We start from the raw sequence: 23598 nt of genomic DNA on the forward strand, positions 1-23598 counted from the left end.
ATCGAGTCTTCATATATACATTGGATTCATTAACTTTTGTGCACTTCGTCCAAAAAAAAAAATGTTTTACTTCTGAAGTAACAGCCTGAGGATCAATGCGAATGAAAAGTCCATGAACATTTCACACACACAAAAGAAAAGAAAGGACTTATTAACAGTCTCTACTCCAGCAACTTTTGGGCAGATATGTATATTGTGTGATCGTGTTGACTGGGGTGGTGCTGCTGGAAAGGAGAGTGTGAGAGTTGTTCAAATGGGAAACTGTTACTGCTTGATGGTTGGGAAGAGAAAGAGTGATTTGGGAACAGTGTGAAAAAGATAAAAACGGTCGACTGAAACTAGAAATGAAGGCAGGCTATATGGCTGAACACACACACACACACACACACACACACACACACACACACACACACACACACACACACACACACACACACACACACACACACACACACACACACACACACACACACACACACACACACACACACACACGCCTTTCAAGAGCATTTAAGAACAAAAAATTTGCAAGCCGGAGCATTGTAAAACGTCAAAGCTAGTGCTCCATACAGCGCCCTACAAATGGATTTTGCAATGGCTTAATCTTCCGAGATGAAGTCCAATCAGTATTGTGGAGTAGAAAGTGTTAACCTACTTAGAGATTTAATTTTTCTAACTCATTCTTCACCATTGAGGTCAGCTCAGGTCAGGAATGGGAGCAGCCAGCATGTTGCAACATCCACTCTCCGCCGGTCATCCAGGGGGCCTCCGTATGGCCACCCCCCAAGCAGATGCAAAACAAATCCTCATCTTCTTGACATACCGATCAACCCGCTGCAATCACGAGGCACGTGATCGGCCCGTTGGCCTCCTCTACTTACGAGGCTCCCTCACTCAGAGAATCTGGTAAGCAGATCAGCGTCAGGAAAATGAGCCACATGTCCACCCAGCCGCAGTTGACTCATGGACGATACAGGTAACAATTCTCATACGAGTCTCTCTCAGCAAAGGCTCGTAAGACACAAAGTCCAAACAGCAAGAGCCAAGGATTCTCTGAAGAGACCTAGTCCCGAAGGAGTAAAGTCTGTCTCAAATCGCTGGTCAGAGTCCATGTCTCACATCCGTACAGCAAGACAGGAAGCCCAATGACAAAGACTCGGACTTTCGTCCTCCCGATTAGATACGGACAGCACCACACGCCATTGTCCAGTGAATCCACGACTCCCAGGGCCGACCCAGATGTCTATCGACCTCTAGCTCACAACATTCGAAAACATGAATATCACTGCCAAGGCAAGTGAATCTCCCTGTGACTTCACCATCCTCACCACAGACAAGATAGCAGCATCCAAGACGTCATTGAAAACCTAGATCGTAGTCTTGACCCAGGAGACCCTTAATCCCAGATGCTCCGACTCCTTATTCAGCGCCTTGAGGGCCACCGTAAGGATGACTAGTGTCTCCGCAAAGATGACTGCATAATCTGCAAAATCAAGATCAGAGATCGATACACTCCCAAATGATGCACCACAGCAATATCTCTCAGATATCCTCCCCAGAATCCAGTCAGTACACATCTCTGATGAACTCCAATAACTGGAAACTAGAACTGCCACTTATTACTGCAAGCTGTTATGCCCCGTACTGAACGGCACCCGTTCCAATTACGATGCCATCTCATACCGCCCGTTCCAATAATCATTCCAGCTCATTCCGCCCGTTCCAATAACCATGCCATCCAACGACTATGCATTCACTACATTGCCCACTCCAATGATGATGATGCCACCCCAAAAGCTATACCATCTCACACCACCTGTTCCAATCACAATGCCATCCCGTGCCGCCCACACCATTGATGATACCATCCTGTCATTTGGATCAAACAATATTTTTCATGAGTCAATCCCAAGAATTGCCACTTAAAACTGCGAGCAGCGATTTCTACATAGCCACATAAAAAACTGCGAGCCACAAGGAATAAAGTTTGATGAGTACGACATCACAGATCACAGGGTGTTGGTAGCAATATTGGATCGAAGGAAAACGTAAAAAAAAAAAAAAAAAACTCTGAAACCATTTGCCTGATTGATGCAAAACTTCAAATATATACCTGCGCGCATACGAGTCGCGGTCATGTCGGGCCGCCGGCTCCCCAGGCTGCCGCAGACGCGGGCACCGGCAGACACCCCGGGCCACGGCCGACGCGGGCACCCCGGGCCACGGCCGACGCGGGCACCCCGGGCCACGGCCGACGCGGGCACCCCGGGCCACGGCCGACGCGGGCACCCCGGGCCACGGCCGACGCGGGCACCCCGGGCCACGGCCGACGCGGGCACCCCGGGCCACGGCCGACGCGGGCACCCCGGACACGGCCGACGCGGACAACCCGGCCACGGCCGACGTCGACAACCCGGCCACGGCCGACGTCGACAACCCGGCCACGGCCGACGTCGACAACCCGGCCACGGCCGACGCGGACACCCCGGGCCACGGCCGACGCGGACACCCCGGGCCACGACCGACGTCGACACCCCGGGCCACGACCGACGTCGACACCCCGGGCCACGGCCGACGTCGACACCCCGGGCCACGGCCGACGTCGACACCCCGGGCCACGGCCGACGTCGACACCCCGGGCCACGACCGACGTCGACACCCCGGGCCACGGCCGACGTCGACACCCCGGGCCACGGCCGACGTCGACACCCCGGGCCACGACCGACGTCGACACCGCGGGCCACGACCGACGTCGACACCCCGGCCACGGCCGACGTCGACACCCCGGCCACGGCCGACACCCCGGCCACGGCCGACGTCGACACCCCGGCCACGGCCGACGTCGACACCCCGGCCACGGCCGACGTCGACACCCCGGCCACGGCCGACGTCGACACCCCGGCCACGGCCGACGTCGACACCCCGGCCACGGCCGACGTCGACACCCCGGGCCACGGCCGACGTCGACACCCCGGCCACGGCCGACGTCGACATCCTGGGCCACAGTTGTCATCACATTCAGACTCGAGATGAATCAGTAGGATTACATTTTTGACATACTATAATGTCTTTCTTGTCCCATTGTCCTCGCCCCATCAAAACCCCTTTTTTTCTTTCGTCCCATACGCCATGACGAAGGGGGAGGGACGAGCAAGGCAGAACGGGGTCGAAGAAAAGCGAAGCAAGCAAAGGAAAAAGGGAAAGTGAAATATTGAAGCAAATAATAAAAAGGGCATTCCAACACTTCGAGGCACATCCACAACGAAGACGTTCACGGACACAGATGGAGATAAAGAAGACAGGAGGAGCGCTTGGCTGGCGCTTTCGCGATGGCGTTCCGACTCCCCTTTTCTTACCAAGAGGCGGATTCCTGTCGGGCGCTGCCCGGGGCCTGCCCACCCTCCGCTGCCGCCGGCTGCTGTTCATATCGCTTTCACCGTCAAAATCGCCACTCTCAACACCTCGCAAAAAGAAACCGGCACATGCTGCCAACGGCGCAGGCAGCTCACTCTCTGTTAAACCGATATATATAACCTCGGCTCTCTCAGGTTTTGGCCAATCACAGTGAGGCGCAACACATCACTGCCCAATGCCGATACTTTTACCTCAACATCCAATCACCGAGCAGTTTATTCATCTGTCCACCAACAATACTTTGGTTCAACCCGCGGACCAATCGCCACGTCCCGAAAAGCAACCAATAGTTAGCGACCGCTTGGTCCGCCAATGGTACAGCACGGTGTTGCCTTCGTCATGGTGACGTCAAAATGAGGAAATATTGTCCAATAAGAACTGTCTATTTTTTTGCTTTGGGCGTTCCTTGAATTTCATCAATAAAAACATGGCGTCATTTACTTGTGGGCGTAAACGTGAGCGTTCGTTCCACCAATCGGGCTTCGTTTTACTGTTTCCCATCGGCCAATGAGATCGTGCGTTTTTGTGGTGTGGCGCCCTTGGTTACGGCGTCAGTGAATGTGAGGAATCGAAGTTTAGCAGATTCTGGGGGGTTTTTTTGTTTGTTATTTGCATGAACATGGCGACGCTGGATAAACCTCAAGTTGTGGTTCACTTGCACCGTAGTCTGGATTACACAGTGTTCGACTGTCGCTGGATTCCTCGCAGTGCGCGACTCGTGTGCTTGGGGAACCGAGCCCGGGGATCAGGCCTTCTCCAGCTGTTTGAGCTCACTCGAGGAGAACTTAAACTCGTGAAGGAGGTAAATGTGACGTTTCGTGCTGCAATGACAGGAAGTAGTTTTATCCCTGAAACGAACTCTCACTCCCACGTTTCGTCATCGCGTTTAGAACGATACATCTTGGGGCTGAAACGCACGATCATTATCGGCCGTTTGTCCCATCAGGCCTGTGCCATATTAAAACCCAATCGATCTATTTTATTTATCTTCGACCTTCGAACCCTGTTGAACCAGCATTGACTTAATATCTACATCCCTTTTAATAATCGTTTTAATCTTCTCCACGACACTCACACACAATGACATCATGTTGAGAGACGTATTGGAATTTTAAACATCCACGTCAAGAGAGAACAACCGGTTTTATCCCTCCCCCTCTCCCCCCCACCCCCACCTCCCTCCTCCCCCACCCCCACCACCTCCCTCCTCCCCCACCCCCACCCCCACCACCTCCCCCCTCCCCTCCCCACCACCTCCCTCCTCCCCACTCCCTTCTCCTTCCTCCTTCCCCTCTTCTTCCTCCTTCCTCCTTCCCCTCTTCTTCCTCTTTCCCCTCTTCTTCCTCTTTCCCCTCTTCTTCCACCTTCCCCTCTTCTTCCACCTTCCCCTCTTCTTCCTCCTTCCCCTCTTCTTCCTCCTTCCCCTCTTCTTCCTCCTTCCCCTCTTCATCCTCCTTCCCCTCTTCCTCCTCCTTCCCCTCTTCTTCCTCCTTCACCTCTTCTTCCTCCTTCACCTCTTCTTCCTCCTTCACCTCTTCTTCCTCCTTCACCTCTTCTTCCTCCTTCACCTCTTTTTTCTTCCTCCTTCCCCTCTTTTTCCTTCCTCCTTCCCCTCTTTTTCCTTCCTTCTTCCCCTCCTCTTCTTCCCCCTCTTCCTCCTCCTTCCTTCTTCCCCCTCCTTCCTTCTTCCCCTTCTCTTCCTCCTCCTTCCTTCTTCCCCTTCTCTTCCTCCTCCTTCCTTCTTCCCCTCCTTCCTTCTTCCCCTCCTTCCTTCTTCCTCCTCCTTCCTTCTTCCCCCTCCTTCCTTCTTCTCCCCTCTTCCTCCTCCTTCCTTCTTCTCCCCTCTTCCTCCTCCTCCTTCCTTCTTCTCCCCTCTTCCTCCTCCTTCCTTCTTCTCCCCCTCTTCCTCCTCCTTCCTTCTTCTCCCCCTCTTCCTCCTCCTTCCTTCTTCTCCCCCTCTTCCTCCTCCTTCCTTCTTCCCCTTCTCTTCCTCCTCCTTCCTTCTTCCCCTCCTCTTCCTCCTTCCTTCTTCCCCTTCTCTTCCCCTTCTCTTCCTCCTCCTTCCTTCTTCCCCTCCTCTTCCTCCTTCCTTCTTCCCCCTCCTTCCTTCTTCCCCTCCTTCCTTCTTCCCCTCCTTCCTTCTTCCCCTCCTTCCTTCTTCCCCTCCTTCCTTCTTCCTTCTTCTCCCCCTCTTCCTCCTCCTTCCTTCTTCTCCCCCTCTTCCTCCTCCCTTCTTCCCCTTCTCTTCCTCCTCCTTCCTTCTTCCCATCCTCTTCCTTCCTTCTTCCCCTCCTCTTCCTCCTTCCCTTCCTCTTCTTCTCCTCTTCCTTACCCTCTCCTTCTCCTCTACTTCCTCCTTCCACCTTCCCCTCTTCTTCCACCTTCCCCTCTTCCTCCTCCTTCCTTCTTCCCCCTCCTTCATTCTTCCCCTTCTCTTCCTCCTCCTTCCTTCTTCCCCTTCTCTTCCTCCTCCTTCCTTCTTCCCCTCCTCTTCTTCCTTCCTTCTTCCCCTCCTCTTCTTCCTTCCTTCTTCCCCCTCCTTCCTTCTTCCCCCTCCTTCCTTCTTCCCCCTCCTTCCTTCTTCCCCCTCCTTCCTTCTTCCCCCTCCTTCCTTCTTCCCCCTCCTTCCTTCTTCCCCCTCCTTCCTTCTTCTCTCCTCTTCCCTCCTCCTTCCTTCTTCCCCTTCTCTTCCTCCTCCTTCCTTCTTCCCCTTCTCTTCCTCCTCCTTCCTTCTTCTCCCCCTCTTCCTCCTCCTTCCTTCTTCTCCCCTTCTCTTCCTCCTCCTTCCTTCTTCCCCTTCCTCTTCCTCCTCCTTCCTTCTTCCCCTCCTCTTCCTCCTTCCTTCTTCCCCTCCTTCCTTCTTCCCCTCCTTCCTTCTTCCCCTCCTTCCTTCTTCTCCCTCTTCCTCCTTCCTTCTTCTCCCCCTCTTCCTCCTCCTTCCTTCTTCTCCCCCTCTTCCTCCTCCTTCCTTCTTCTCCCCCTCCTCCTCCTTCCTTCTTCCCCTTCTCTTCCTCCTTCCTTCTTCCCCTCCTCTTCCTCCTCCTTCCTTCTTCCCCTCCTCTTCCTCCTCCTTCCTTCTTCCTCTCCTCTTCCTTCCCCTCCTCTTCCTTCCCCTCCTCTTCCTCCTTCCCTCTTCCCCTCTTCTTCCTCATTCCTTCTCCCCTTCCTTCTTCCCATCCTCTTCCTTCCTTCTTCCCCTCCTCTTCCTCCTTCCCTTCCTCTTCCTTCTTCTCCTCTTCCTTCCCCTCTCCTTCTCCTCTACTTCCTCCTTCCTCCTTCCCCTCTTCTTCCTCCTTCCCCCTTCTTCCTCCTTCCTTCTTCCCCTCTTCTTCCTCCTTCCTTCCTTCCTCTCCTCTTCCTTCCCCTCCTCTTCCTCCCCTACCTCTCCTTCCTTCTTCCTTCTTTCTCTCCTCTTCCTCCTTCCCTTCCTCTTCCTTCCTTCTTCCCCTCCTCCTTCCCTTCTCTTTGCACCCTCTTCTTCCTCCTTCCCCTCTACTTCCTCCTTCCCCTCTACTTCCTCCTTCCTCCTTCCCCTCGACTTCCTTCTTCCCCTCTACTTCCTCCTTCCCCTCGACTTCCTCCTTCCTCCTTCCCCTCTCCTTCCTCCTTCCCCTCCCCTTTCCTTCCTTCTTCCTCCTTCCCCTCGACTTCCTCCTTCCTCGTTCCCTTCGACTTCCTCCTTCCCTTCGACTTCCTCCTTCCCCTCGACTTCCTCCTTCCTCCTTCCCCTCGACTTTCTCCTTCCTCCTCCCCCTTCCCTTCCCCTCTCCTTCCTCCTTCCTCCTTTCCTTCCTTCTTCTGCCTTCCTCTCCCTTCTCCTCCTCTCTCCTCCCCACCCCGCCAATCTAAAGGGCTACTTCAGTTTCACTGCCACAGAGAGGGTTCAGTGAAATCAGACAAGAGATTCCAGACCAAACTAAACTGAGTGGCTGAAGGAGATGGGACTTGCACATTGGAAAGGAAGAGATTATGAGAGGATCTGATCGAGTTGTTTACGATAATGAAAGGTACAGGAAAAAATAAGCGCAGAAGCAATTTTTCACAAGAATGGACAGTGATAGGACCAGGGGCAATAGCTTGAGAATAGAGTTCGGATGATAGTAATGCAAGGGTCTTTCCCTCAGAGTAGTCAATGTATGGAATGGTCTCCCTGGAAAGTTCATCGCAGCAGAAAGGTTCTAATCAGATAGGTACCTAGAAGCATTGAAGATAGAGAGGTACATGGATATTGACAGAATTGTGTTGGCATGATGGGTCCAATGGTCTCCTCCTGCGTTGATGTTCTTTGTAGAGTATTTCATCTGAGTTGGCATGGTGAATTGCCAGCAGTGCCTCCTGCCTGATATAGAAGTCTCTCTCCATACAGTACTTACTAATGGGGTTCGACTCCACTTCGCATCTAAGATCTGACTGCAACGGACGCATTCGAACCAACAGGTTTGGGGTATACTGTTAGTTTTCCATAATGACACATTGGTAAGATTTTGGTTTGAGTGGCTTTCCTGTCAAATCACCATTGCTGATAACCTCACAGTACCTCGAGAAACATGATTATTCACTTCTACTGCACCATCCCATTGGGCAGGGTGAGTGTTTTCGTTCAGTTAAGAGTCGGGATATAGATTTCTTCACTGTTCGTTGGAGGAAAAGGTGTGGTATACCTCGTTGGTCCATGCAGTGATAATGTATCTAAAGGTGTTTTCCATTGACTGACTTTACTTGTATATCCACATACGGTACTGCAGGTTGAGAAAGCGACGCCATTCAAGTGTGGTACCTTTGGTGCAGCAAACCTTGCAGATCGACACCTAGCCACTGGAGACTTCTCTGGAACCCTGAGTGTTTGGTAACTTGTACCTGTTGAATAAGCACCTATTAGTGACACAGTACAAACGACTACTGATGACATGGAAAAAAAAAAAAGTCCAGTTTGGTTTGGGTGGTGTCGTGAATCCCAAGAGGGTTGTGGAAAGTAAACTGCTCAATTCACCAGCTGCTTGTGCAACTCACGAACAAACTTTTTTTTTTAACCGAGGCTTAAATCTGATGTGTCGGTCACCGAGTACCCTTCAACAACAACTCTATCTCATCTGAGTTTTTGGTCACCAAGTTACCGATTAGATGACCGATGGAATCGACAAAACATTGGTCGAAGTGTGCTAACTGCCACGGGAAGCAAAGAGCTAATGCTTTGGGGATTAATCCTTAGTGGAAGGGTTAACGCACGACACACCGGGTTCTCCATGCTTCCCAAAGCAGTTGGCGTACTTCGGTCGATGTTCCGTTGATCGTTCTGCCTATTCCATCCATTTTCCACCTCTCCGCCAAAGCAGATCGACACTAGCCTTCACAATAAAGACTGGCTCTTCATTCTATAAATAACAGGGACTATATTTGGTCAATGAGTCGCTCTCACCCGGTGTCAAACTTTGGACCTTAACCTTCTTAGGCCCTAATGAAGGTCACCTGATGCCTGTGAAACGTTGGAACTAGGCCTTCTCAATATACATGATTTGCGAGTCAGCTGTGCAGCTTGCTGCACCTCATTTTAAAACTGTCTCCCTCCAACTTGTTTCATTTCTTAACTCTATTCTAAGTTCTCTGAAGAAGCTTATTTTGATGTTATAATCACACATTTGTACAAATCTAACTGAAAAGATGGAGCACGGCTGTGTGTTGTCTTTTACCGTGAAGGTTTCAGAATGTACCATGTTGCACTTGCTATGTGGTATAGTTTAATGCTGGTGGGTTCAGAGCATGGTGTTGGCTTAGTGGCTCGGCTGGGATCTTAGGGTCCTGAGTTGAAGCCCCGTCAGCCACTGAATTACCACCAGGTGGGGTTGACTCAGCCTGTCATCCTTCCGAGGTCAGCGAAATGAGTACCAGTGTACTGGTAATGGGGGCATTGCATCAGTGGTGCCCCCATACTCGGAAGCAGTGGCGATGCATCGTTGATCATAGCCAGTTGAAAGCATGAAATCATGCCACCACAATAAGTGGTGGAATTTAAAAAAAAAATAAAAAAAGTGGGTTCAGCCTGGGATTTTATCACTTGATGAATTCAAATTCCAGAAATTATAAAGTTCCTGTTGGTTCTAATTGTGGGATTTGTAAATCCAGTTGATTTACACTTTAATTTGTTTTATTGGTGGCCATCTGTTTTTTTACTTGTACAAACAGTCGTATTTTTGAACTCCCCTCACTCCCTTCCTTTTCCCATTACATGGGCACACAAATGTTACCATTATACCGAGAGGACTGTATCCTCAGGTTGATCCACATTATCATTAGAAGCCAAGTTTCCTTTCTACAACCTCGCATGTCATGTGACACCTTTCACAATACATTATCAATCCAAATGCAAGCAAAAATATTAATTCGGTCTATACGCAGTTCTTTTAAGGGGTTGAGCCCTGTGGGACCTGGCTGTTCAGCCCCTTGGCTACTTGATGCATGGCGTTCAATTCTCATTACTTACTGGAGTTGTTCCACTTGATCTTGATGGAGCCTTCTCCAGTCATCGAGTAATCTCATATATCTTTCATACAGGAACTTAGAGGCTCCGGAAGTGCCCGTGTTTTCAGCAAAAAAACACAATGAGATTATCAACTGCATTGATGGGGTCGGTGGGCTGGGCATTGGAGAGGGGGCTCCTGAGCTGGTGACAGGGAGCCGAGATGGTGGGTGTCGGGCCAGACTTACAAATGCATGCTGATCCATACATTCAGCCGCATTGCTTGAATAATGTAATCCGACGTACACTGTATGCACAGGTACGGTGAAAGTGTGGGACCCACGCCAGAAAAATCCAGTTGCAAATATGGAGCCAATGGAGGGAGAGACAAAAAGAGATTGCTGGACTGTGGCTTTTGGTAAGAATCTACACCCGCCTCATCCCTCTTTGACCGTACTGTGACATAAACCTCCTGTCTCTCCCCGAATGTGGTTGAACAAGTAATGGCCGAGGTGAGAATTTAAATGCTTTTACTCGGTGCCTTGAAATTAAGATTGAGTAACAAGTCATCTTATTGCAAATCTGAGGTTCATTGACTTTTCACTTGTACTTGTTTTATTCAGACGACTTCACAATTACTTTTGGACTCTGCTATTCGCAGGGGATACATTCCTGAAAAATGCCGCGAATGTCGGTGCATTGTTTCAATATTTTTATTTTTATTATTTTTTAACATGGACTAGGCTCCTGGAAGAGCAATTACATTAACAACCACGATAATTCTGTCTGTCTCTTTGTGTACAGGATATCTCAAAAAGTTGTGGGCAGACCCAGGTGAAATTTTGTGGACAGGTTGGGTGTGTGACAATCACGAACTGATTCGATTTTGGTGAAAATCCAGATCCGGATCCAGATACTAGAATTTTTTTTTAAAGTGATTCTTCACCGTTGAGAGATTGTACCAAAAATGATATATAGTGCCCGTCTAGTTTTTTTATGTAACGCTGTGATGTTGGTTGATTTGCAATTTCCGAGGTGGATATAGAAGACGAGTGTTGAAGTGTTTAAAATAAAGAACCCGAATGTTGAAGCAGGTCACACTTTGTGACGCGCGACTACATGGGGTAGGCAAATAGCGAATCTGTGACTAATGGGTTCTGGCAGAATAGCACAGTGATCTTGGTTTGACATGATTGATTGAGATTTGCTTTGATAAACACGTGAATGGTTTTCCAACCTTTAATCAAAGTAAATCTGAGCTAAATATCAATGACATGATCCTCAGCTCTGATTGGGTGCGTCACTGGAGCACACGTTTGTATGCCCACCGAGTGGTGTCCCACTGGGTGTGATTGTTGCACTTTTAAACAATTTTCAAATGTTGCAAAAGTTTTTACAATGGGAAATAGACCTCAGATTTTTACTCGATTCTTAACACATTGAACCTCACAACAAATCGAGGCAGATTGTCTCTGCGAAAGCAATTTTGAAAACTCACGAGCCTCAGCATAAACTTCTTCTTGTGCAGGGAATGCATACAACCAACAAGAGCGCTGTGTTTGTGCTGGCTATGACAATGGAGACATCAAGCTGTTTGACCTCCGTACAATGAGCCTACGCTGGGAGACCAACCTTAAGAACGGAGTGAGACTCTCCCATTCATTCTCTCTCCTAATCTTATCACCTTCCTTGTCAAATTGTGTTTTGATGATCTCTTCTGTGTTTATAACCTTCAGAAATGTGTAATTTCTCCAAAGGTTTTATGCCCCAAGCATGTAGTGCTGGAATTCTTCCTCTTTAGGGGCAATGTATTGTGTACAATAGAAGTGGAATTTTGGACCCCCCCTCCCACTCACCACCACAACAAACATGCCATCTGCATGCCCCTTCCCTTACTCATCTTCACCCAACCTTTCCACTCTCTTCTCATTCCTCTCATACCCTCTGCCCCCTATCCTCCCATTTCGTTCTTGGATTCTAATTTTATCAATGTAGTCCCCCTCCCCCTCTCCTCCATGCATAAATAATAAATAAATGCACCATCATGTGCCATTCTATAACTTTATTTGTCTGTGTCCTCACCCTCGAGTGCAGATCTGCAGTGTGGAGTTTGACCGCAAGGACATAAACATGAACAAGTTGGTAGCCACCTCGCTTGAAGGGAAGTTCCACGTATTTGACATGCGTACCCAGCATCCAAAAAAAGGCTTTGCCTCAGTTACAGAAAAGGTACTTTTCCACGATAGCGTTGAAAGTTTTTTTTTGGTTGTTTGTTTGTGTTTTTTTTCAACCTATCTTGGGGGCCGTATGCCTGGTGTTGGCTTTATGGTTAGGGCGGCGGGCTTTGGATCCTAGGGTCCTGAGTTCAAATCCCGCTCAGCTGTTGAATTAATACCAGGTGCTGCGGTTAACTTGGCCTGTCATCCTTCCAAGGGGGGCAAAATGAGTGCCAGCATGCTGGTAAACTGTGTGGAGTGGCGACCCGTCCACGTCCTGGATTGTGCCCAGTAGCCAAGGTGACTGCTTAAGCAGCACCAACGCTCTGCACAGTGTATGGTCCCAATCTCCTCTCCCCTTGGGGGCCATCCAGGATTATATGCATTTTCAAGTACATGGAGTCCGTAGCTTGTGAACACCCAGACTTACGAACCCTCCCTCCCCCAGCCCCAGCTTCCTACCCCATCTGGTATTTTTATTATTATTTTTAAATATATTTATTTTTAATGTTTGAGATATCAGCGTTCACTCGTACGTACGGACCGATCATGGGCGGAGCAACTTGGTACTCATTGGTTGGGCGGAGCATGACTTTCTTCTGCGAGATGTAGAGTCTGAGCGTCACGTGGTCTACAGTATCCCGTGTGCTGTATTGTTCACAGCTGCATTCATAGTGCAGCATACAATATTATACCATGCCAACAAACCCTACTCATGGCTGATAAACGTCGTAGTGATGTTCCAGCAACGAAGAAAGAGAACCTCAACACTTAAGATGAATCTTCACGTTATAAAAGAATGTGATAATGGGGAAACTCCCTCCCATATCAGTCGCTCGTTCGACCATTAATCGGTCGATGATTGGAACAATTGTAAAGGAAAAGATGAGAATTTTACAACATATAAAGGTGTCTGTGCCCAACAAGTCAAGAGTAAGAACAAAACAAATGAGTGGTATCATTGCCGATATGGAAAAAGTTTCGGGGAAACCCCCCGCCCTGCTCTCGGTTTTTTTTTTCCGTAATCTCAGTGAACTCGTCCAGAAACGAGTGGGGATGCCATGATGTTTTATATGCTGGTCTCCACGAAGAACCCATACCTTATTTACGTGCAATAGCCAAGCGACCATGATGTAGTTTTAGGAAATGATCGAAGGTACTGTCAAGAGTGTGCACGCACCCATTGAACACTCCAGCCACGAAACAATGCATACACACGCGCACATGTAGAAAGGTAATACGGAGTGCCACTAGCACTGGCCGGCTGCAGAGCGAGGGATGCCATGTCTGTGTAAGACTCGTTATGATTTTGATCAGGCTATAGGCTCAACATGAGGCCCAGTTTTATATTGATGTCATGCAAGCTGGATGCAAGATGTTTGAGTCTATTTTCTCCAATGTATTGATTCGAGCGTTTTTATTTTATTTTTTGCAGTCAATTGCATTTTTTTAATGATCAACATTTTCAAAAAGCATTGAAAGTTGTATGCAAGTCGGAACCACCCTCTCCCCCTCCTCTCTTTGTTCGACTGTGAAAATGTCTATACTTTTGAATGGCCACTTAGACGTGTGTAAGCCTCCTGAATTCCAGATGTATCCTTGATACTTGTGCAGTACTCCCTTGTTATTCAAATAATTGTCAACAGGTAGTATTCTTAAAAGAATAATTTTTTTTTAAAGTCAATATTATGCAAAACAATTGTCATTGAAATCTAAGTTGGAGAATGTAACTTTGCTTTTTACAGAACATAATCCCAGCACCCATGTCAAATATTTGGTTCCCCACTGATGCTACGCTCTCTCATGATTGTATAATTCTGCACGATGCACCCAAAGTGATAAAAGGAAATGTCTAGTACACATCTCAGTTGGCCTTTCACTGCCTCCTTCATCCCCCAACAGGCTCACAAGTCCACCGTGTGGCTCACCAGGCATTTGCCACAAAATAGAGAAATATTCGCCACCACAGGGGGTGCGGGTACCATACATATATGGAAATAGTGAGTGAAACAAAGTTGACATTTTCTTTACTTTTTTTTCTGACACATTTTGTTCATTTCCACCTTTGATAGAAGTCATTCTTGATGGAGAAACAGCACTGTGTTATTGGTGAGCTGTGTGATAATGATACAGGACTCTCTTTAAGATTAATGGATTTCTTCTGCAGACCAACCATCTTGATAGAACAAGGATGAAGCCTAACCAAACCTTGCATTTGTTGGCTTTTGTTCCAAAACACCACACTTCATGGCATCAGTCATTAATCAATGGCAGCCTCACTTAATGAAAATTTTTTTTGTGTAGTCGAGGCTTGTGTACACTCCCCTCAGAATAGACCAGTACATAACAATAATAAAATAAAAATTGGAAAAGGGGTGGGAGTGGATGGGGGAACATGCACACACACAAACAACAAAATTGAGGGACACTTGGACGAAGAAAGGATATGGGGAAGAATGAGAGCACTGGGAGGGCCAGGAGGATGCAGTGGGTGAACAAGCTGGATACAAGGACAAACTCCATCATAGAAGTGGAAGATGGGAAGAAGCAGAAGTGGAACAAAAATTTTTTTTTTAAATTGAAAAGGTGGGCTTGAGAGATAATGAGGGTAGAAAATATCTTTGGTATGGAAAGGGTGTGACCTCAGATGGTCTTGGAAGAGCTTTTATTTCTTGAAAACCTGGGAGAAAGAATGAGATTCAACAAACTGAGTAAGTTGGTTTCATCGGCAAGAGAAAAAAGGAACAAATGAGTAGAGGAAGCATTGACTGGATTTTGTCATCACTGGGTTACTTGCAGACCACAAGCGCATTGTGAAAACCTGGTGGGGGGGTAGTGGGGGGGGACGAAGTGAGGACAGCACGGAAAGGGCAGAGGGTGCAAGATCAGAGACCGAGTTGATATAAAGATAAAATAAGTTGCCACTTAAATAAATATGACCACTTAAAGGTCGCCACTAAAAAAATAAATAAATAAAAACAAATTATTGACCCCTCCCACACTCTTCTAACCCAAGTAGCTGCATAAAGCAACCCAAGAAGACTTACACAAGGTAAGTGCTATGCTGTTTCGAACCCTTTCCAGAGTTCCTCAACAACTATAAAGACGTTCACACACATGAGAATCCCAATGCTACACACTCCCCTCAGCTACTGGACCGGTTTCATCACTTATTGGCGAATCATCAGCGATAGCTTAGACAGCAATGCATACCGATGAGGCTCCCAAGCATGTACCACGTGCAAACGTCAAAAGCAGTCAATATATAAACTACAAGTCAAAAGTTTTGGAACACTCATCTTTCCAGTTTTTTACTGAAATTTAAGCAGTTCAAGTCCAGTGAGTCACCTGAAATGGTACAAAGCTAAAGGCCCGGTCACACCTTGACGTTTTAGCCAGCGATGGCAACGTATTAAAATGTATGTAAAACGCTGGCTGACGTTGAACTTTTGATGTTTTTTTTTTTTAAGATTCGGACGTATTCATCACGAGTTGGTCGAATGCATAACATATTAGTAATGGACACAGAACGTTTCGTTGTGTTATAGATAACTTATACCAACGAATGCTGACCTGTTGTCGGCCTACACAACCGATGCCCAACGATAGTCTAACTTCGGCATAGCGCGTTGCACGCATCGCGGACGATGTCGTGACGTAGCCTATTAAAAGGCTGACGCACAACGATTCAAATCATAACTGCCGTAGAAATGGAAGTGTCAACATCGCGGTCACACCTTGGCGATCTTGCCAGCGTATGCCGACCTAAGAAAAATGTGTCTAAAACGTTGGGGCACGTCAAATACGGTATGAGTAAGTTTGGTATACGTGAGTACAACGCTAAAGTACGCTATCATACGTCGTAGTAAGTAGAGTACGTCAAGAAATTTTAAACATGTTCAAAATTTTACGACGTACTCGGCGTATGACACACGTTCCGCATGCGGTGGGGATAAGTTTTACACACGATATGTGGACGCTTACACACGTCCACAAACGCTACTTATAAGTCGAAACACATCGCGGTAATGTCTTTTTTACGCGAAACTTATTTCTAACTTGTGTTTGACGTGCTTTGAACCAATTCTTTACGTAGTCCCAACACACATCGACGTATGTATACGTATTCCAATGACGTCTTCCGGTCGCCAAAAAAAAAAATGAACGTGTTTCTAGGTTACAACTGCCATATAAAGATGTGTTCCCAGCAGTTTTGGGAATTGGTATATAAAAATGCTGCTCATAAAAGGGAACCCAACAGTGTTTTCGAGTTCCTTTTTGAGTCGATGTCCATGTCAGCAGTATCAGTATTAGTATTAGTATTAGTATTAGTTTGTTCATGTTGGCAGTAGTAGGTGAGTTTTCGAGTTCCTTTTTGAGTCGATGTCCATGTCAGCAGTATTAGTATTAGTATTAGTATTAGTTTGTTCATGTTGGCAGTAGTAGGTGAGTGTGAGGGGGAGGGTGTGGGTTATGATGGATCCTCCTTGCGTCCGCGTGTCCACGGGTAGGTTCATAGGCTGCCACTCAACGATTTAAATGGCTGCATCTCCACTATTGAAAGTAGACGCTTGCGCTCAACAATTGGATTTTTTTTACACTCAACGACTTTTAAACGGTACCACTCAACTATTTTCATTGTTTACAATGAACGATTTAAATTGCTGTGACTCGCCTTTGTTTTTTGATGCTGGCGCTTGGAAATTTTAATCGTTTCTATTGAACGTGCTAAATCGCTCAAACCCCACTATTGAAAGTAGACGCTTGCGCTCAACAATTGGATTTTTTTTACACTCAACGACTTTTAAACGGTACCACTCAACTATTTTCATTGTTTACAATGAACGATTTAAATTGCTGTCACTCGCCTTTGTTTTTTGACGCTGAGGTTTTGAAATTTGAAGCGTTTCTTCTGAACGTGTTAAAACGCTCAAACTCGACTATTTTAAATAGATGCTGCCGATGGACAATTGGAATCATAGCCAAGCTAGACATCGAAGTGTGAACATCCTCGTCATGCCGAAGAAAAGTTTGAAGAATGCTGCAAATAAGTGTCCTGGCCGTGGCCGTGGACGCTGACGCAAGGACGATCCATTATACCGACGTCTTTCAGCCTATGAGTAACTTAAAAGTAACGTCTGTCAATGTGTGGCAACAATCGCGTAACGTGCCAACAACACGTTAATCATAGGTTAGAAATAAGTTTCGGGTACGCTAAACATTACCTCGGCGTGTCTCAACTTATGATTAACTTACAAGTAGCATGTGTTGACGTCTGTCAACGATCGCAGACCGTGCATACAACTTGTGGCCAGCGTAGCGGAACGTGTGAGTCATACGCCGGCATACGTCGTGAAATTTCAAGCATGAAAAAAATTGAGGACAACCAAAAAGTACAACGTTTAAAGCCAACGTACAACGACGTATGGCAGTGTTTTTCAGTGTGCTCTCAATGTTATCAAAACTTACCCATAAACGTATTCAACGTGTGCCAGCGTTTTAGAAAAAAAATTCAAAAATCGGCATACGTTGGCTAAAACGTCAAGGTGTGACCGGGCCTTAAGCAGTAAACTACCAGAGGTTAAAAAAAAAGTATAGGTTACCAAAAACTGAAAAATAATATAAATTTCAGAGTTGTTAAAAAAGCCCTTTTCAGGGAACAAGTAATGGGTTAACAACTGCAGCTTTTCTGCAGCAATGGAAGTAAATTAAGCCTTGAAAGTTGATGCAAACAATTCCTACAGGTGTCCCAACTTTTCGTTGATTAGTTCCAAACCCCCTCTCTGTATAAAAGCAGTGTTGGAACAGACTGTGTTGCTACAACCTCTGAAGCATTATTTGGACAATATTGCGCTGCAGGAAGTGGTATATTGCTATCATAATGGCGAGAAAAGGACAATAAGCAAAGGAAGACAGACAGACCATTATAACCCTTAAAAGTGTAGGTCTTTCCTTTAGAGAAATTGCAAAGAAGCCAAGGTGTCAGTGAGTACAGTTTCCTACACCATCAAAAGGCTCTTGGAAACTGGAGGAAACTGACAGGAAGAGGTCTGACAGACCCAAAGCCACAACACAATCGGAAGACAAGTTTCTGAGAGTCAACAGCTTGCGTGATAGGCGGCTCACAGCACAGCAGCTTCAAGCACAGCTTAACACTGGTCAAAGTAAGGAAGTCTCAGTTTCAACTCTGAAGAGAAGACTTTGAGCTGCAGGTTTGACAGGTCGAGTGGCAGGAAGAAAGCCATTACTGAGATTGCAAAATAAGAAAAAGAGGCTTGCCTTGGCCATGAAGCACCGCCAGTGGACAACTGAAAACTGGAAGGTCTTCTGGACCGATGAATCAAAATTTGAAATCTTCGGTTCATCACGCAGGGTTTTTGTACACCGTCAAGTTGGCAAAAGGATGGTTCCTCAGTGTGTGACACCAACTGTCAAACATGGAGGAGGAAGTGTGATGATCTGGGGCTCTTTTGCTGGATCCAGAGTCGGTGACTTGCACAGAGTGACTGGCACCCTGAACCAAAAGGGCTACCACAGCATTTTGCAGCGCCATACAATACACTCTGGTCTACACCTAGTTGGTCAGGGGTTCGTCCTACAGCAAGATAACGACCCAAAACATACCTCCAGGCTATGTCAGAACTACTTCAGAAGAAAAGAACAAGACAGTAGGCTTCAAATCATGGAATGGTCAGCACAGTCTCCAGACTTAAACCCCATCGAGCTGGTTTGGGATGAACTGGACAGAAGGGTGAAAGCAAAGGAACCTACAAGTGCAACACATTTGTTGGGAACTTCTGCAACAGTGTTGGGAAGAACTTGGGTTGGGCAGAGTTCGCCATTGATTGACGTTTGCAACTGCATCCTGGAGAGAGGGGGGATGGGTTTCCCCTTAGGTCCATTCACCATTTGTTACCCTACTTCCCTTGATCTTTCCATGCTGAAAGAGACACAGAGATCGCACTAATTCCTTTTTATGACATAATATTGGATCGGTGGTAAGGATGAAGGTTGCTTCCAACATACGTAAATAAAACGAGCATAAATTTTATTCCCAGGAGATGAGGAGAAATATGCTGCTGTTGCTTGTGCAAAAGCTTGCTAATCGGTTATTCTGGTACACCTGCTCAGAAAAAAAAGCATGGTGCTTTGCAACGTATATGAGCAGTGAAAGAGGATTCACTCCTTCACTTTCAGTTTTTGAGGGAAAAAATTAAAATCGAGACCAAATCCATGAGCCCCCATTTCGGACCAAGTCCAAAGGGGATAATAAATTGTCCTGGTCTTATGCTGCATGATATAATGCATCTGTTTTGTTGCAGCTCTGGAGGAGATCCTTTCCCTTGATTGGTTTAAACTTGTCAGGCTCGCTTCTCTGGATAACAAATGAGTTAACTGGCCTGTGGTAAGTTTATGCCACGAAGTGTGGCGTGCTTGGAACAAAGACTTAAAAACGTTTTTGGTCTGCTGGTGATCGGCTGTTTGGATAAGCTAGGAGTGCGGCAGTCAGAAAAATACTGAAATGTGCTTTGATTGGCTGAGCCGGATTAAATAGCTTGGATTGTTTCTTTTTTTTATTATTATTTAATTTAATTTAATTTTTTTAAAGAAGTTTCATTCATAAAATTTGACTCAAGATTGCTATGTACATACAGTATTTGTTTTATCAAGTATTCTTAATGAGAGTCTGATTATCATGGATAAGTTTAATTAGGATACCACACCACATGCCTTTTCTTCATGAAATCATCTCTGTTTGTTTGAAATGCTCTCCAACCCTGCAGTGGATACCCACCCCAGCGGTCACGGAAGGACAGCAATGGTGATCGTATGGGTGTAGCGGGTTGTGTGACATTGCTGCAGAATGTGGGTGTCGCTACGCAACCGATCTCTGGCTTTGACTGGAGTCCAGACAAGCAAGGACTGTGTGCCTGCACATCCTTTGACCAGAGCGTCCGTGTGCTTATTGTAACCAGGCTAAATACGGTCTGACAGCCACAAGACCCAGCCCAGTTCCAAGAGGCTATAAGCATGTTCGTGACTTAAGGAACCCTCTCTAGGTTTGCGTTGACTTTATACCAGGTTCAAAGGTGAGCATGGTTGGTGTGGTACAACAAGGTTTGTATGAGACTCAAACGGTAGGAAATGTCAACTAGCACAACTCATAACTGCAGGCTATTTCTACTTCAGCAGATTGTGTCCGGTTAAACATCAAATATATAACAACCTTGCTATCTTGCATTCTATTCAAAAGTCCATTGTGTCTGGTGTTGTTCTTTTCTTGTGGCGTGGCTGAGTTGTTGGTCGACCACGTGAAGTTAGCTGTTTTCATTCAGCCTCTGGCCCTTGTGGTCAGGTGTTGCAGTTCTTGCCGCCCTCCCTCTAGGCGATGTATGGGGCAGTCTGGCGGAGGCCACACTCGCAGTCGGATGGATCGGCAAGGCTCCAGGAGAATCTGTTGTGATGGAATCTACCAACATTTGTTCGTAGCCGGTTAAGGTGTCACCATTCCTTCGACTTCACATAGGTTACGAGGCCGTGACGTCTACTAAGGGTGAAAGCAGCCAGTTGGTATCCTGATAGAGTAGCTCTACTTTCATCACATGTGTGAACTTTATGGAGGATGATGATGAGCACATCATGAGATAGCGTTATTTTAAGCAGCACTTCCTTTTAGCTCAGGTCGGTCCCTGCACGTTCAGTTGGAAAATGCCAGGAGTATAGGTATTCGTGTTACCCCAGTCACAGAAGCGGTATGAATATCTCACAATCGCAGAGTATCACGTCATGTAGTAACGTAGATCTCCACTCAGAATGCCAGGATGACAACCCGTCTGTTGACTTTCTCGCAGGATGAACCACGAGGTCGGTCGACGTGTAACTAGTGGGTTTTACGTACTAGCAGACATCAAAAGATCCAGAAAGAATGCGTTATTTTTGAACAATAATACACGTCCAAAATTCCCAACTGAATTTTTTTTTTGTGAACACGAGCAATAGACGGTTCCTCAAAACATGTTGAAGTCTATCACAAAATGTGTACAGAGTGACCCTAAAGCAGAGCAACAACACCAAGTTTTGTCAATTTCAGGAAGTCAACTGCAGGCTGTGCAAGCAATCTTTTATGGATATCACACCTTGTCTTGTTCTAAAATAAAGGCACCACTAACTGGTGTTACAACCTCTAAGCAGAAAAGGCTCAGGCTCAAGAATGACGTCTCAACCACCGAGTGGTTTTCACCTGGGACGCCCCCCTCCCCCCCCCCCCCAACAGGCGTGATCCCAGACGAGTCGATACGTAATTTTTCTCCAAATCCAACCACATTTCTGGGCCATGAAGTATCTTTCTTTTCATCAGAGACCACCATCCAAACAAGGCAGTACACGAGTCTCACCAGCCTTTGATGAAGATTTCAGCCATGATGTCATCACCCAGGAATGAAAATGCATGATGTCGAGAATTTGAACGTGACGGCTTGTTTTTGCGTGGGACATTTGATTGTTCACTTGAAGCCTTTAATTTTGTTTGATTGTGATTCGCAAGAAAGCGTAACTGCGATGAAAGGTTGAAAAAGCTTTTGAGGTTTGCTGCGAGCAAGGAAGTGCTAAACATGTTTAGTTAGGCCTCGGTCACATTTGCCACGGTGGCCGTGGGGTCTCCAACAGCTATGGCCACTAGCAATTATATGGCGGCCGCAGTATTTCCACGGTCACACAATGTAGCAGTCACATATGTTCTTATTTTTCGGGGAGCCGCATGGCGGATTTAGGCCAAAGTCACATTTGCCACGGCGGCCGTGGGGTCTCCAAAATCTACGGCCACTAGCAATTATACGGCGGCCGCAGTATTTCCACGGTCACACAATGTAGCAGTCACATATGTTTTTATTTTTCGGGGAGCTGCACGGCATATTTATAAATTGTGGAGACCGAAAACGTGGGGTTGCCGTATGGTCTTTGATTTGATGTCGCACGGTGACCTTAGGGCGTTCCTGCGGCGGCCATATAATTTACAAGGCAGATGCAAGGCGACCGCAGGGGGGCACCCTAAGGCGAACGTGCGGCCAGACGGACGGTAACGAATGGGTTAATTTTTTATTTTTTTTTTCAAGTTTTTTTTTTCGGCTTGTCGAATTGCTACGGCGAACGGAGAAATAAAAAAAAAGTTAGAACTCCGCGTTATAATTCACGGCGACCTTACGGCCTGTAAAATATAGCCAAACGGCTTAGGGCCATCCTGAGGCCACCGCAAAAACTCTGCGGCCGCACGTTTCTGTCAATTCAGAGGGCGTACGGCCGCCGTATCCTCGCCGTAGAGCAAATGTGACTTAGGCCTTATCATTCATTCTGAGTTTGACTTTAAATTTTATTATTTATCTTTTACAAATGACTGCATTTGTTTTCATGTTGCATGCATGGTTTTTTTTATTTTATTTATTTTCTTTTTACAAGAACACAAGGAGATTTATTCAAAGGGAACTTTGCAGGTATTTCTGCAGCTGATGGCCTAAAAATGCCATTCATGGTGCAAGCTTTACAATGTTTCTTGATTAATGATTAAAGCAGCAATGTCAACACAACCAGAAAATGGCCTTGTTCTCATGAATGTTTTCATAAAATGGAAAATGTGTTTGATTTGTTTTTTTTGTACTTTAAGACCCTTTAGATGTGGGCACCCTCATGAAGGTGAAGTCAGTCGTTAAAGAGACACAGTTTGCTCAGTCAATAATCTAAGAGCAGTATGAACAGGAACGGCACTCGGTAGAGCGCATTCCTCCACCAGGCTGAATCGTACATGTTTTGTATCCCACTGATAGGCCAGATATGCATCCAGACCTGAACCAAAATCTAATCAGCTTGGTCTTATCTACCCAACTTTTTGAGATATTGTGCTATATATCGTTTTTCATTGGTGAAGAATCACCTAATAACTTGTCATATCCGGATGTTCACCAAAATCTAATCAAGTCGTCCCTGTCACGCAACCAACTTGTCCTCCAAGTTTTGTCCGAATCCATCCAAAACTTTGAGATATCGTGATCACAGACAGGGGTGAAAAAATAACTTCTGTTTACTTCCAATCAACTTGTATTTTTTGGTGTTGTTGGAATATACCATAAACAGGTAAACAAACAAGTGAACGTTTCAAAGAGGCTTTGAAATACAGATGATGCAATGATTTATTTTGATGAAATTATTGTTCATACGTCTTTGCCAAATGTGTGGGGAAAAAAAAAACAAAAACTGATGCACCTTTACCACCTCCACCACCCCCCTTCCCTTGACCAAACATTACATACTCATCTTACTTTTCTCAAATTGTTTTTCTTTATCCCAGTACATATGTAATATGTAGCTAACCCATTACCCTTTGGTGACATGTCACGTTAATCAAGCTAAACGATATCAGTAAGATGTGCAATACATCCAAGCCAGGACTGCCACCTTGCCTGCCGGCTGGCAATAACCAGGGACCATAGGAATGATGCCAAGAACACCCTGCAGCCAATAAAT

At 46.4% G+C, this 23598-nt stretch overlaps 1 protein-coding gene across 2 annotated transcripts; it reads left to right on the forward strand.

Annotated features, from left to right (window-relative positions):
- The first annotated feature begins 3881 nt into the window (after window positions 1-3881).
- DNAAF10 (dynein axonemal assembly factor 10) lies at window positions 3882-23267 on the forward strand. Of its 2 annotated transcripts, none has more exons than XM_085857249.1 (8): window positions 3882-4216; window positions 8160-8260; window positions 9964-10094; window positions 10188-10286; window positions 11397-11512; window positions 11963-12097; window positions 13987-14084; window positions 14252-23267. In XM_085857249.1, coding segments are annotated over exons 1-8 (870 nt in total). In that variant the 5' UTR covers window positions 3882-4027; the 3' UTR covers window positions 14253-23267. The 2 variants fall into 2 exon arrangements, with proteins under 2 accessions (XP_085713375.1, XP_085713374.1); XM_085857248.1 differs by having other exon boundaries at window positions 3885-4216; window positions 19869-23267.
- The last annotated feature ends 331 nt before the right edge of the window (window positions 23268-23598 follow it).

This window comes from Eptatretus burgeri, chromosome 15 (genome assembly GCF_056783735.1).
Source record: "Eptatretus burgeri isolate ZD-2024b chromosome 15, Ebu_testis_v1, whole genome shotgun sequence".
In the NCBI taxonomy this organism is placed as follows: Eukaryota; Metazoa; Chordata; class Myxini; order Myxiniformes; family Myxinidae; genus Eptatretus; species Eptatretus burgeri.

What these genes read in the sequence shown, in the direction of transcription:
- DNAAF10 (XM_085857248.1), top strand. Translation starts at nt 4,028, where the DNA reads ATGAACATGGCGACGCTGGATAAACCTCAAGTTGTGGTTCACTTGCAC. An exon ending in AGACCAACCTTAAGAACGGA is followed by an intron (nt 11,513 to 11,962) that starts GTGAGACTCTCC and finishes CCTCGAGTGCAG; the next exon opens with ATCTGCAGTGTGGAGTTTGA. An exon ending in ACCATACATATATGGAAATA is followed by an intron (nt 14,085 to 19,868) that starts GTGAGTGAAACA and finishes CCAACCCTGCAG; the next exon opens with TGGATACCCACCCCAGCGGT.